Source organism: Haliotis rubra, unplaced genomic scaffold (genome assembly GCF_003918875.1).
Source record: "Haliotis rubra isolate DU_JTF1 unplaced genomic scaffold, ASM391887v1 Scf661, whole genome shotgun sequence".
NCBI lineage: Eukaryota > Metazoa > Mollusca > Gastropoda > Lepetellida > Haliotidae > Haliotis > Haliotis rubra.
This window is the reverse complement of record NW_025767370.1, coordinates 534848-548026: the sequence shown is the minus strand read 5'-3', so window position 1 is coordinate 548026 and position 13179 is coordinate 534848. Positions and strand designations below refer to the sequence as shown.

The following is a 13179-nucleotide window of genomic DNA, read 5'->3' as shown; positions in this document are numbered from 1 at the left end:
TGCTCACTGCGGTGAAAAGACACACACAACAGCAGATTGTGACAGTAATGTCAAAACATGCACTAACTGCAAAGGGGAAGACCCATCATTCTCTAAAGACTGTCCTGTTTGGAAAGAGCAAATGGCCATCAATAGAATAAAATTCAATATTAGTTTTGCAGACGCAAAGAAACTGGTCCAAAGCTCAGAACAAACACAAAGCTTTGCTTCCATTGCCAGAACGTCAGCAACACCATCTGCAGTCACCACTGCAGTCACCAAATCATCTGCAAGTCGTCAGACTTTCTTAACATGGGTGAAAACAGATTCTCCTCAACCTATCGCACCTGTCATATCTACTCAAACAGCAGAACCACTTCCTAGTACTTCCCGAATCCAATCAGAGACATCCTCTGATCATGAACCATCCTCACAGTCAACAGCAAGGTCTCAACAAATTGCTACAACCAAAGGTAAAAAGCCAGATTCCTTGAAAAAGCTAAGTGACAGAGCCCCTAAAGTGTCAGAAAATAAAATTCAACTGTTCAACAAATATTGATCTCTTGAGGATATGGACGTGTCCGAAAACGTCCGTTCTAGGGCACACAGCTTGTCGCCCACCAAAAAAGTTCGGGGTAGATCCTCAATAAATACCCCTAAAAGATAGGTTATCAGAATAATATCATACAGTGGAATTGCAGATGACTAAGGACTAATTTCAATGAATTGCAGCTTTTAGTCCAGGATTTAACACCATCAGCTTTCTGTCTGCAGGAAACTTATTTATTTGTCCTGCGTTCTTTCAATGCATATAATTGTTTTTCACCTCCGGGTGACAGGGCCACGGGAGGATCTTCCATCTTAGTCAAACAGAACGTTATCCATAGCTCAGTTTCACTTACTACTAATCTGCAGGCTGTTGCAGTGCGAATTACTTTACATGTTGCGTTTACATTGTGTTCTGTCTTCAACGTTTCACAAAACTGATCTTCAAGCTCTATATGACCAACTCCCGAAGCCCTGTATTATTATGGGAGATTTAAATTTGCACAACCCACTCAGGGGTAGTATAAATACAAACGCTAAAGGTCAACTACTGGAGGAGTTTTGTTCAGATAATGATTTATGTATTTATAATGATGGTTCCAACACGTATTTACACCCTGGTACAGGAACCTATTCTGCTCTCGACTTATCAATCACGAATTCAGAATTACTAAATGAATTTGAATGGTCAGTCCACGATGACCTCTGTGGAAGTGACCATTTTCCTACTATACTAAAACCTGTGAACCAATCTGATATTACCCCATATTCAAGATGGAACTTCAAAAAGGCTAACTGGCCTTTGTATCAAGCTCTGTGTTGTAGCAGGCTTAAACCTGAACTTTTTATAGAATGTACTGATTCTATAAAGGATTTCTCTGATGAACTAATTAACATTGCTGATGAGTGTATCCCCAAATCCTCTGCAATTCCACATATACGAAAACCATGGTTCAACAATGAGTGCAAACAGGCTAGGAAGGCACGGAAGAAAGCTGCGAATTATTTCCGTCGCCATCCTATGGTCCATAATTTGAATATATTAAAAATTTTAAATGCTAAGGCACGGCGTACCTTCAAGCAAAATAATCGTCAATCCTGGCGAAATTATGTATCAAAAATAAATTCACGAACGCCGATATCAAAAGTATGGAATATGATCCAGAAAATATAAGGTAAGGGTTCTAAATCTAGCATTAAGCATCTTAAAGATGGAGACGAATTATTAACTAGTAAATCTGATATTGCAAATAAATTGGAGAAACTTTGGCCAAACACTCTTCCTCATCGAACTATTTACCTCAATTCCAAAATTATAAAATCAACAGGAAAAGAAAACTATTAATTTCAATTCAGATACTGGGGAAGATTACAATGAACTATTTTCTATTCATGAGCTTCATACTGCTTTTGACCAGGCTCACGATACTGCTACAGGGGCTGATAACATACATTATCAGCTTCTGAAGCACTTACCGGAATCATGTTTAGAGAGTGAGTGAGTTAATATTTAACGTCACATCGGCAATATTTCAGCCATATTGTGACGAGAACATTTTACATTGTAATGGGAAATGTATATATTATAAAACCTGTCATCGAAGGACAGTAAAACAACTAGAATATCACAATTAGATTTAAAACTAGTGTGGAAGGTTAAAACTAATAGCACTATTAGGACAATACAAGATAAAAACAGGCTATAGATCGCCAACAACTGAAGGTAGATCACCATACTAAGGCCCATGGGGACTTACATTACCTTTTGCTACCTGCATGGACCCTAGCTGGATTTACACCATCCCCTCAGCCATTGGCGTTTATACCGAGAATTAGCCATACATTAAAATGACAAAAATACTACGATTAAAACACCTGGTATACCTAAATGTACTTGACATGTTTTGGGACTTACGTACCCTCTCAGGAGGACAATAATTTTACGCTACGTCAACCCCCCTTTGAGGGTACAGCCGCTAACAATCTCAGTGACTAATTTAAATTACCAATAATAAAATATTTATCTATTTACAAATCAGTTAACAAATCTAATTCTTTTAAAAATTCAACTATTAAATGATAATTAACATTATAAAAAAGATCCTTCAATGTTTTGACATTAAAATACTTATCCCTTGTGATGGAATATTCTACACAGTCAAGCAGGACATGCTTGACCGTGATTCTTTCATCACAAGGGATACAAAACGGAGGATCCTCACCTTTTAATAGATACTCATGCGTATATCTTGTGTGGCCAATACGACATCGTCGTATGATGACCTCTTCAAATCTGGACTGACAGCCCAAGTAGGTGTAACCGATAGTTGGTTTTATTTCATGTAATTTATTTATACCGACTTGGGTGTCCCACTTCTTTTGCATCAGATCACGGATATAAGATCTAATAGCAGCTTTGTAATCAGAGTAAGGAATAAGAAGTGGTGTCACAGATTTGTTGAGTGCTGCCTTGGCAGCAAGATCGGCCATTGTGTTCCCAGAAATGCCAACGTGGCTGGGTAACCAACAAAAGACGATGTCGCATTGGCCAGTAGCAAGATCATTATATAATTCAATTATTTCAATTAAAAGTGGATGTTTACAAGATAGATTTTTAATCGCCTGAAGGCAAGATAGAGAGTCAGAAAAGATTATATATTGTTTATGTTTAGGATGCCTTTCAATATATTCGAGAGCTGTTAAGATGGCTTTTGCTTCTGCTGTAAATATAGAGCTGTTATCTGGTATTCGAGAAGATATTGTTCTGGATCCAATGACAGTGGCACATGCAACTGCGCCACCGTCCTTGGACCCATCTGTAAATAAGGATTTATATGTATTATATGTACTTTTTAATTGATTATACTCTTGTTTATATTGTAATTCATTAGTTTCTGATTTTTTAAACTTTGTCAGAGTTAGGTCAACCTGTGGCTTAACCAACTGCCAAGGAGGAGAAGAAAGAAGACGGGAAGGAGCTATATGTTCTAGCTCAATGCCAGCAGCAGAAAGGAAAGGTTTCACTCTTATACCAAGAGGCGGAACAAGAGAAGGCTTTTGTTATACAGATCTTCATATAAAGGGATTAAAGACACAGTTGTATGCAGGGTTTGACTCATTGGAATAAAGTTTTGTAATATACTGTAAAGTTAATTTTATACGGCGTTGTGTAAGAGATGGCTCATCAGCCTCGACGTAGAGGCTGTCAACAGGTGAAGTTCTAAAGGAACCAAGACATAGTCTTAGACCTTGGTGGTGGACAGAATCTAAAAGTTTTAGATTACTGTTGCAGGCTCCACCATACATGATGGAGCCATAATCAAGTTTGGAACGGACCAATGATCGATATAATTGTAGGAGGGTAGCTTGATCCCCTCCCCACTTAGAATTGGAAACGACTTTCAACAAGTCAAGTGCTTTCATGCATTTAGTTTTAAAGGCCTTGATATGGGGAAGAAAGGTTAGATGCGAGTCAAAAATTAAACCCAAGAACTTGGCTTCCTTAACAACTTTGATGGGAGAGCCATTTAGAAACAGTTCAGGGTCTTTATGCGGTTTATATTTTCTACAAAAATGGATACAATTAGTTTTGGATTTAGAAAATTTAAATCCATTCTCAAGACACCATTTATCTATTTTGTTTAAACACAACTGCAGTTGCCGTTCAATAGTATGCATATTTTTACCACGACAAGAAATATTAAAATCATCCACAAAAAGTGATCCATCAATTGAATCATTTAAAACCTTTGATAAACTGTTAATCTTAATACTAAAGAGTGTGACAGACAAAATACTGCCTTGTGGAACACCCTGATCCTGATTGTAATGATCAGACAGAGTAGAACCCACTCGGACTTGAAATTGCCTGTCATTTAAAAAGTTGACTATAAATTGAGGCAAACGGCCCCGTAATCCAAAGTCATGTAAATCCTTTAAAATCCCATGTTTCCATGTCGTGTCGTATGCCTTTTCCAAATCGAAAAAGACAGACACTGCATGTTGTCTATTAATTATGGCATTCTTCACAAAAGATTCCAAACGCACTAAATGATCGATTGTACTTCTGTTTTTACGGAAACCACATTGTATATCTGTTATGAGGTTATTGGTTTCCAAGTACCAAACAAGTCGATTATTTATCATGCGTTCCATGGTCTTGCAAACGCAGCTAGTTAGTGAAATTGGTCTATAATTCGAGGGATCAGTATGATCCCGTCCAGGTTTAGGGATGGGCACAATTATGGCATCGCGCCACGACAAAGGAAAATTTCCAGATGTCCAAATGTCATCCAAAATATGTAAAAGTGTCTCTAAACATGAATCCGGTAAGTGCTTTAATAGGTGATAATGTATACCATCAGCTCCTGAAGCAGTATCGTGAGCCTGGTCAAGAGCAGTGTGAAGTTCATGTATCGAAAAGGTTTCGTTATAATCTTCCCCATTATCTGAAGTAAAATTAATAGATTTCTTTTCTTGCTGTTTTTGATATTTTTGGAATGCAGGTACATAATTAGATGAGGAAGAATGTTTGGCCAAAGTCTCACCAAGTTTGTTAGCAATATCTGATTTATTAGTCAATAATTGATTCCCATCTTTCAGATGGTGAATGCTAGATTTAGAACCCTTACCTTTGATTTTCTGGATCATGTTCCATACCTTTGACATTGGCGTACGTGAATTTATTTTTGAAACATAATTTTGCCAAGACTGGCGTTTGTTTTGTTTAAAAGTACGCCTTGCTTTAGCATTTAAAATTTTGAACTTATTTAAATTGTGGACCATAGGATGGCGACGGAAATACTGTTCAGCCTTTTTCCGGGCCTTCCTCGCTTGTTTGCAGTCAGCGGTAAACCATGGTTTACGTATGTGTGGATTGGAAGAGGACTTCGGAACACATTCATCAGCTATTTTAAGAAGTTCGTTAGAGAAGAGTGTAACAGGGTCAGGAACATCACGAAAAGCACCAGGTGTTAGTTTAGTAGAACAACGAATTTCATACAAATCCCAGTTAGCTTTAGCAAAGTTCCATCGTGATGATGGAGGAACATCAGAAGGTGTCACAGATTTCAATATGGTGGGAAAATGGTCACTTCCACAGAGGTCATCGTGAACTGACCATTCAAATTCACTCAGTAAATTAGAGTCAACAATGGATAAATCCAGACAAGAGTAAGTTCCAGTTCCTGGATGTAGATATGTATGAGAACCATCATTAAATATGCATAAATCGTTGTTTAAGAAAAAATCCTCCAGTACTCTACCTTTTGCATTGCTGTCATTACTACCCCAAAGTGGGTTATGACCATTTAAATCTCCCATGATGACACAGGGTTTCGGGAGTTGGTCATAAAGTGCCTGAATATCAGACTGTTGAAGACAATACGACGGTGGAATGTACAAAGAACATAACGTGAACACAACATTTAATGTCATACGAACTGCAACAGCCTGGAGGGGTGTTGAGAGGGACAGGACTATGAATGACACCCTGCCTCACCAAAACAGACGATCCTCCAGTTGCTTTATCACCCGGGGCGAAAAAGTGGTGATATGAGTCATACTGTCTGAAATCAATTTTATCAGTGGTTTTGAGGAATGTTTCTTGTAAACAAATAGCAGATGGTTTTAAATCTTGAATTAATAGCTGTAGATCAGTAAAATTATTCCGAAGACCTCTACAATTCCATTGTATTAAATTTGGCATGCAGCTCATGGAGCTTCAATTGGAGATCGTGAGCGAGAAGGTGGTCCTTTACGCTGTAATGTTAGCGATGGAGTGATCTCCATATCCAGAGGTTCAAAGACGTTATGAACCTCCAGAGGAACAGTCAGTGGTAAAGGCACCTCAGCATGTTTGAGGCCCTTTGATTCTTTTTTCTTGAGGTTTTGTTTTTCCTTTTTTGAAAGTGGCGGATTTCTTTTCACAGGTTCAGGTTCAGGTTCAGGTTCAATTGTAGGCTCAGGCATAGTCCTTGCTGGTATTGTTTCAGAAGACAGGATAGTTTGAGAAGCTGATGTGGACGAAGAAGAAGAAGACATAGCTCCAGCCTCAACATCATAAAGAATATTCTGAACATCAGTGATCCAGGTAACTGCTGTTTGGCATCCCTGATCAACCTTTGGAGGTGAAGAGGAAACAGCAGCAGAGTATGACAGTGCAGAAGTGGAAGTGGAATCCTTCTCTATTAATTTCTTAGCTTCTATAAATGAAATGTCTTTAGTGTACTTAATTGCGAGGATTTTGTTTTGTTTCACATAACACGGGCATGATTTTGAAAATGACATGTGGTCGCCGCTGCAGTTTGCACATTTGATGATATCTGTGCAGTCTGTGCTGTCATGTTTCTTACTGCAGCGGGAGCAAACTTGGGAGTTACGGCAAGATTTTGCTCCATGACCAAACTGTTGACAGTTGAAACACCGGAGTGGATTCGGTATATACACATCCACTCCGATGTTGAAATACCCGGCTTTGATCGAAGAAGGGATTTTTGAAAGTGCAAATGTGAAAAGGTAGGTGTTTGTTTTTATAATTCTGTCACCATCTTTCCTAGTGAACCTTTTCACTGATGTTACACCTTGATTCTTCAACTCCGCTGCAATGTCCTCCTCACTCATGTCTGAGAGACACTTCGCACGGTCACGCACAATGCCTCTACATGAATTTAAGGTTTTGTGCACTGAGACAACAATCTCAGTATTTGCAAATTGATGGGCCTTGAGCAGATTCAGAGACTGTTGTCTCCGTGCACATTCCACTAGCAAGGAACCGGAGCGGAGACGGGTGACATTCTTCACGTTTCCACAAATGCCTTCAATTGATTTTGATACAACAAAAGGGTTGATTTTGAGGGATTCACCATCAACACCTTCTACAACCAGAAAACGGGGCCAGTAATCAGGACTGTGTACGAATTCATCATCCGAGGAATTAGCAGTATCACTATCGACATGCCTTCTCTTAGTTTTGGATCTAGAACCAGTTAATTGTGGGGTAGCCATGATGAAGGAAAATATTCGACTTCCCTGCTCCCCACCCACCATGGAGTGTCAACAAGAACGGTGTCGTAGTGGAAGCCAACTACAAACACCAGGGTTACAGGGATGCTATACTCCAGCAAAATAAACACAGGTAGCTATTCTTGCCAAACAGGGTATAAGTCAGGCTGGTCCGGCCCTAGACAGATCCCTGAAGACAAACAGAACCCGGAGGTCAAAATTGCCAGATTGGCCCATGAGCCACCGCCTTCTGGCATAGGACTCTAGGCAATTTCATAGATACAAATCTATATATATATATATATATATATACATGCAAGTTGAATGTAAACAGCCAAGATCAAATATTATGTTGAATATGTGCAAAATTAATCTCTACGCACAGGGCACGGCGTGACCAGCCGATTGATAGAATCGGGCCGATTCTACCACCCGTCTAGGTGAAGTAAGGGTCGAAGTGGTGTATTGGGCAAAGGAACACTGTTCCTGGAACCAGTGCCCTCAACCACCAGAATCCCGTCCTCCACCGACACAGGGGCGCAACCCACGGCAAACGGGTTGGTGGACCTAATATCCCCCCGGGTCCACAACGGGGGTTCGAAGGGCGCTTAGTGTGACCCAGCACCCACCACGAGAAGGTGGCCCTTCATGGGTGCCTCATGTTTAGAGACCCTCTTACACCTTTTTGATGATATTTGGACATCAGGTAACTTTCCTCCCTCATGGCGTGACGCTATAGTCGTACCAATACCTAAACCTGGACGTGATCATACAGATCCGTCAAATTATGGACCTATTTCACTTACTAGCTGTGTTTGCAAAACCATGGAACGCATGATAAATAATCGACTTGTTTGGTACTTGGAAACAAATAACCTTATAACAGATATACAATGTGGTTTCCGTAAAAACAGAAGTACTGTTGATCACTTAGTGCGTTTGGAATCATTTCTTAAAAGCGCTCTAATTAATAAACAACACTCTGTGTCTATCTTTTTTTATCTTGAAAAGGCATATGACACTACGTGGAAATATGGGATTTTAAAACATTTACATGGCTTCGGATTGCGAGGTCGTTTGCCTCAATTTTTAGCCAACTTTTTAAAGGACAGACAATTTCAAGTCCGCGGAGGTTCTAACCACAGGCCCCCACTGCGGGTCAGAAAATCGATAAACTAAGCCCTGGTTTACTATCCAGTCCCCCTACTATAAAGCATGTAAAGATTCATCACAGAAATATGGTGATATGATCGAAAACCGGACGATGTACGCACACGTCAATGAATATATCGTATTTTAAAGGTCTCACAATTTTCCAAAGTTCTTGTCCATATCTCCGATGTGTGTAGGGGGCATATACATGCGCTTTCCGTGGGGATGCATTTGATGGTTTTTATTAAATCGCCAAAGACTGAGTTGCTGTGCCGGAAGTATACAAAACTAGGTCGTTTCCAATTCTAAGTTGGGAGGGGATCAAGCTACCCTCCTGTATCTATATAGATCACTGGTCCGCTCGAAGCTTGATTATGGCTCCATTTGTCCATGGTGGAGCCTGCAAAAGCAACCTATAACTTTTAGATTCTGTCCACAACCAAGGCCTAAGACTTTGTCTTGGGTCTTTTCGAACTTCTCCTGTTGACATTCTCTAAGTTGAGGCAGATGAGCCATCTCTTGCACAAAGCCGTATAAAACTATCTTTACAGTATATTACAAAACTATATTCCAGCGAATCAAACCCTGCATATAACTGTGTCTTTAATCCTCTTTATGTGGATTTATACACCAAGAAACCTGCTCTTGTTCTGTCTCTTGGGCTCAGAATTAAACCGTTCATTTCTGCTGCCGGCATTGAGCTGGACAATATATCTCCTTCCCTTCTTCTTTCTTCTACTCCTTGGCAATTGGTTAGGCCACAAGTTGACGTAACATTAACAGCATTGTAAAAAGCAGAAACTAATGAAGTACAATATAAACAAGAATATAATCAATTAAAAAGTAAATATAATACATATAAATCCTTATTTACAGATGGGTCCAAGGATGGTGGCGCGGTGGCTTGTGCCACTGTCATTGGATCCAGAACAATCTCTTCTCGACTACCAGATAACAGCTCTATTTTCACAGCAGAAGCTAACGCCATATTAACAGCGCTTAAATATATTCATAAATACCGTAAATATAAACAATATATAATATTTTCTGATTCTCTTTCGTGTCTACAGGCTATTAAAAATCTTTCTTTTAAGCATTTATTGAATTGTATAATGAGCTTGCTAGTGGTCAGTGCGACATCGTCTTTTGTTGGTTACCCAGCCACGTTGGCATTTCTGGGAACACAATGGCTGACCTTGCTGCCAAGGCAGCACTAAATAAATCTGTGACACCACTTCTTATTCCATATTCTGATTACAAAGCTGGCATTAGAACTTACATCATTGATCTGATGCAGAAGAAGTGGGACACCCAAGTAGGTATTAATAAACTACATGAAATAAAACCTTATATTGGTTACACTCACTTGGGTTGTCAGTCCAGATTTGAGGAGGTCATCATGCGACGATGTCGCATTGGCCATACAAGGTATACTCACAAATACTTGTTGAAAGGTGAAGATCCTCCGTTTTTTTATCCCTTGTGATGAGAGAGTCACAGTCAAGCATCTCCTGCTTGACTGTGTTGAATTCTCCATCATAAGGGATAAATATTTCAATGTTAAAACTGTTAAGGATCTTTTTAACTCTGTTCATCTTCATTTAATTCTTGCTTTTTTAAAAGAAATTGATTTAATTAATGAATTTTGATAAATATGTTCTGTAGATAGATGTGTTTTAATGATTGGTAGTGTAGATTATCAGCTAAGATTGTTAGTGGCTGTATCCTCAAAGGGGGTTGAAGTAGCGTAACATTATTGTCCTACTGAGAGGGTACGTATGTCCCAAAAACTTTCAAAGTAAAATTTTCACGTACTGTGTTTTTAAACGTAGAATTCATGTCATTTTAGTTTGTGGCTAAATTGTCCTACAATCGCCAACAGCTGAAGGGATGGTGTAAATCCAACTAGGGTCCATAAACGTAGCAAAAGTAATGTAAGTCCCCATGGTTCCTAGTATGGTGATCTACCTTCAGTTGTTGGCGATCTCTAGCCCGTGTTTATATTGTGTTGTCTTCGTAAATAAAATAGTTTTACCTGTTCATGCTAGTTTTAGACTCCATCTGTGATACTCTAGTTATTTTACAGTCCTTCGATGACTGATTATTTAGCAACTTTAATTTATTGTTTCTGTAAAACATTTCTCGTCACTATATGGCTGAAATATTGCCGAGGTGACGTTACATTCTCACTCACTCACTCACTCCATGTAATTCCGTATGTCAGTCCGTGTGTCAGTCTGTGTGTCGCACCACACAACAGCCAGCCTTTATATATACTGACACAGATTCTCGAACTTTCCAGCAAAGCATTGCTGTATCATTAAACATTTAGATCTTTCTCGAAACATGTTGAACATACGACACGACGATGTCAACACATAAACATCCGGTCAAGGGAGGTAACTCTGGAGCGCTATCATAAAGGCGTGCCGCTAAAATACTGTTGCCACTGAACATATATGACACGAAATGTGACCCACAACCAACACTCAAAACTTTAAACATTGTGACTCATAATTATTATCACCTAACCAATGTTATTAAAAATTACAAAAAAACACACTCTCGTAACAATACTCTAGTTACTTTACTGTCCTTTGTCGGCAGGTTTTATAATCTCTGTATATATTCTATTTCAATGTCAAGTGTTCTCGCTACGATATAGCTGAAATATTGCCGATGTGACGTTAAATAATAACTCACTCACTCACTCACCCAAACGTCACTGTTGGTTCTTGATTATTAGTGACACAGGTCGTAATACATGGCGGTATACCCTGAATACTTCACATCACGCTGTAGCTGTACGTGTGGTTTTACTGTATGCTCAGTCAGTGTTCCCTCTTTGTCTCAAGGCGCTCTCTGATCAACTTCGCAAGTGTTGTGTCATCATGGGTGACTTGCTTCCACATAGGGAAGTACACATACACGTAACCCGGGCTTACGCGACGCCGATATAACTAAATTTGCGGCTTTATAACCACCGGTATACGTCCCCAGTTCGTCAAACACAGTGCAGTTATCCCCTAATTATCAGCTCCTGAAGCATTTATAAGAATCATATTTTGGAACTTCACTGAATATATTTGATGATGTTTGGACTTCTGGTAAAGTCGGCTCCATCATACATGGTGGTGTTTATAAAAGCAATTTATAGCACTAGATTCTATTCGTTATCAAGGTCTGATGATTTGCCTTGGACTCTCCTGAACATCCCCGAGTCATAGTTGTTCACGTGGAATCCATCTTGGGTATCATGCATATAGCAAAAATGCCGTAAGTCTCCATCATGGTCCCCATTATGGTGGTTTATGGTATTATTATAATCTATTTATATAGCGCCGAGTTCCAGCTAGGCTGCTCACAGGCGCTTTGGTTTTCCCTCGATCATAGCATGTCAGTCTCAACGGCACTTCGTATTATCAATCTCAACTCCCTGGGCAACATACAACTCTTGCAGCCACTAAGCGCACCGAGTTAATGTGGCTTTCCCATCCTTACGAGGTACCCATTCACGGCTGGGTGGACTGGGACACATAGTCACAGTTCTTTGTCCAAGTTTATTGCACGTTGCTATACCCGCAACTAGGTGTTTGCACGTATTCATGTGGCCACCATCTGGTCATTTATACCAACGGATTTCGTGGGTTCTTTTAAGTGCACAGGGTTGTGTACTGTACACTAGGGGTTGTGACAACACTGAAAGAGTCTGCACACAAAGTCGACTCCAAGATTTTCACACCCGGTCACAAGTGGGCTCGATCCCGGCATCTCAAGCTCGCTGGATTACTAGACTGGCGCCTTAGACAAGCTCGTCCATCTGTAGCCAATTTGTATCATGTACTGATGAATAGTGGTATAAGGTTAGATACATATACTTGTATGATACTCTGGTTATTTTGCTGTTTTTCGGAGACCGGTTTTATATACATACTATGATTTATGTGTTCTTAATGAGTACTGTTGTTTCAGTCACAATATGGCTGACATATTGCCGACGTAACTATAAATTGTAACTCACGGACTCAATAAACTTCACACATACCCCTGGCATTATCGCACGTTCAATGTCTTTCATGATGGCTGTAAAATTCTCCCCTTTTCTAGGAGCTCTAGATGGCAGTAGATCACGGAGGTAGCCCGGCTCCACTTCTGGTGTCACCCTCCTCAAGGACAAAGTGTCCATGTAATCAGCAATATAGTCCACCATCTCCTTCCCTCGATCTCTAAACTCGGACGAATCCATGTCTGTGAAAGAGGCATGCACCAGTTAAGAGCAATCCCACGACATAAGCAAGGCCTGATTACTCATGCTAGCTAAACATCTGTCAATAGTTGTACTTTTATAGTAGCATTATATGTATAGAGAGAAACTACACAAAGGCCTTTACAACATTTACGTAATCAGATTAAAACGTAATTGCCGATTAATACATGCGATGGAAACGCAAAGCCCATGTATTCCTACTAAAGAAAACTGATTAACTTCTCTTACAAGGG

At 39.7% G+C, this 13179-nt stretch overlaps 1 protein-coding gene across 1 annotated transcript in view; it reads right to left on the bottom strand.

Annotated features, from left to right (window-relative positions):
- LOC124257477 (tyrosine decarboxylase-like) overlaps window positions 1-12925 on the bottom strand; it is a gene marked incomplete at its 3' end in the record, with an annotated part of 63665 nt that extends 50740 nt beyond the window's left edge. The window contains exon 1 of the mRNA XM_046691545.1: window positions 12725-12925. Within this exon, the coding sequence (XP_046547501.1) occupies window positions 12725-12925 (201 nt within the window). The remainder of the gene's footprint in view (window positions 1-12724) is intronic.
- Window positions 12926-13179: the final 254 nt, after the last annotated feature.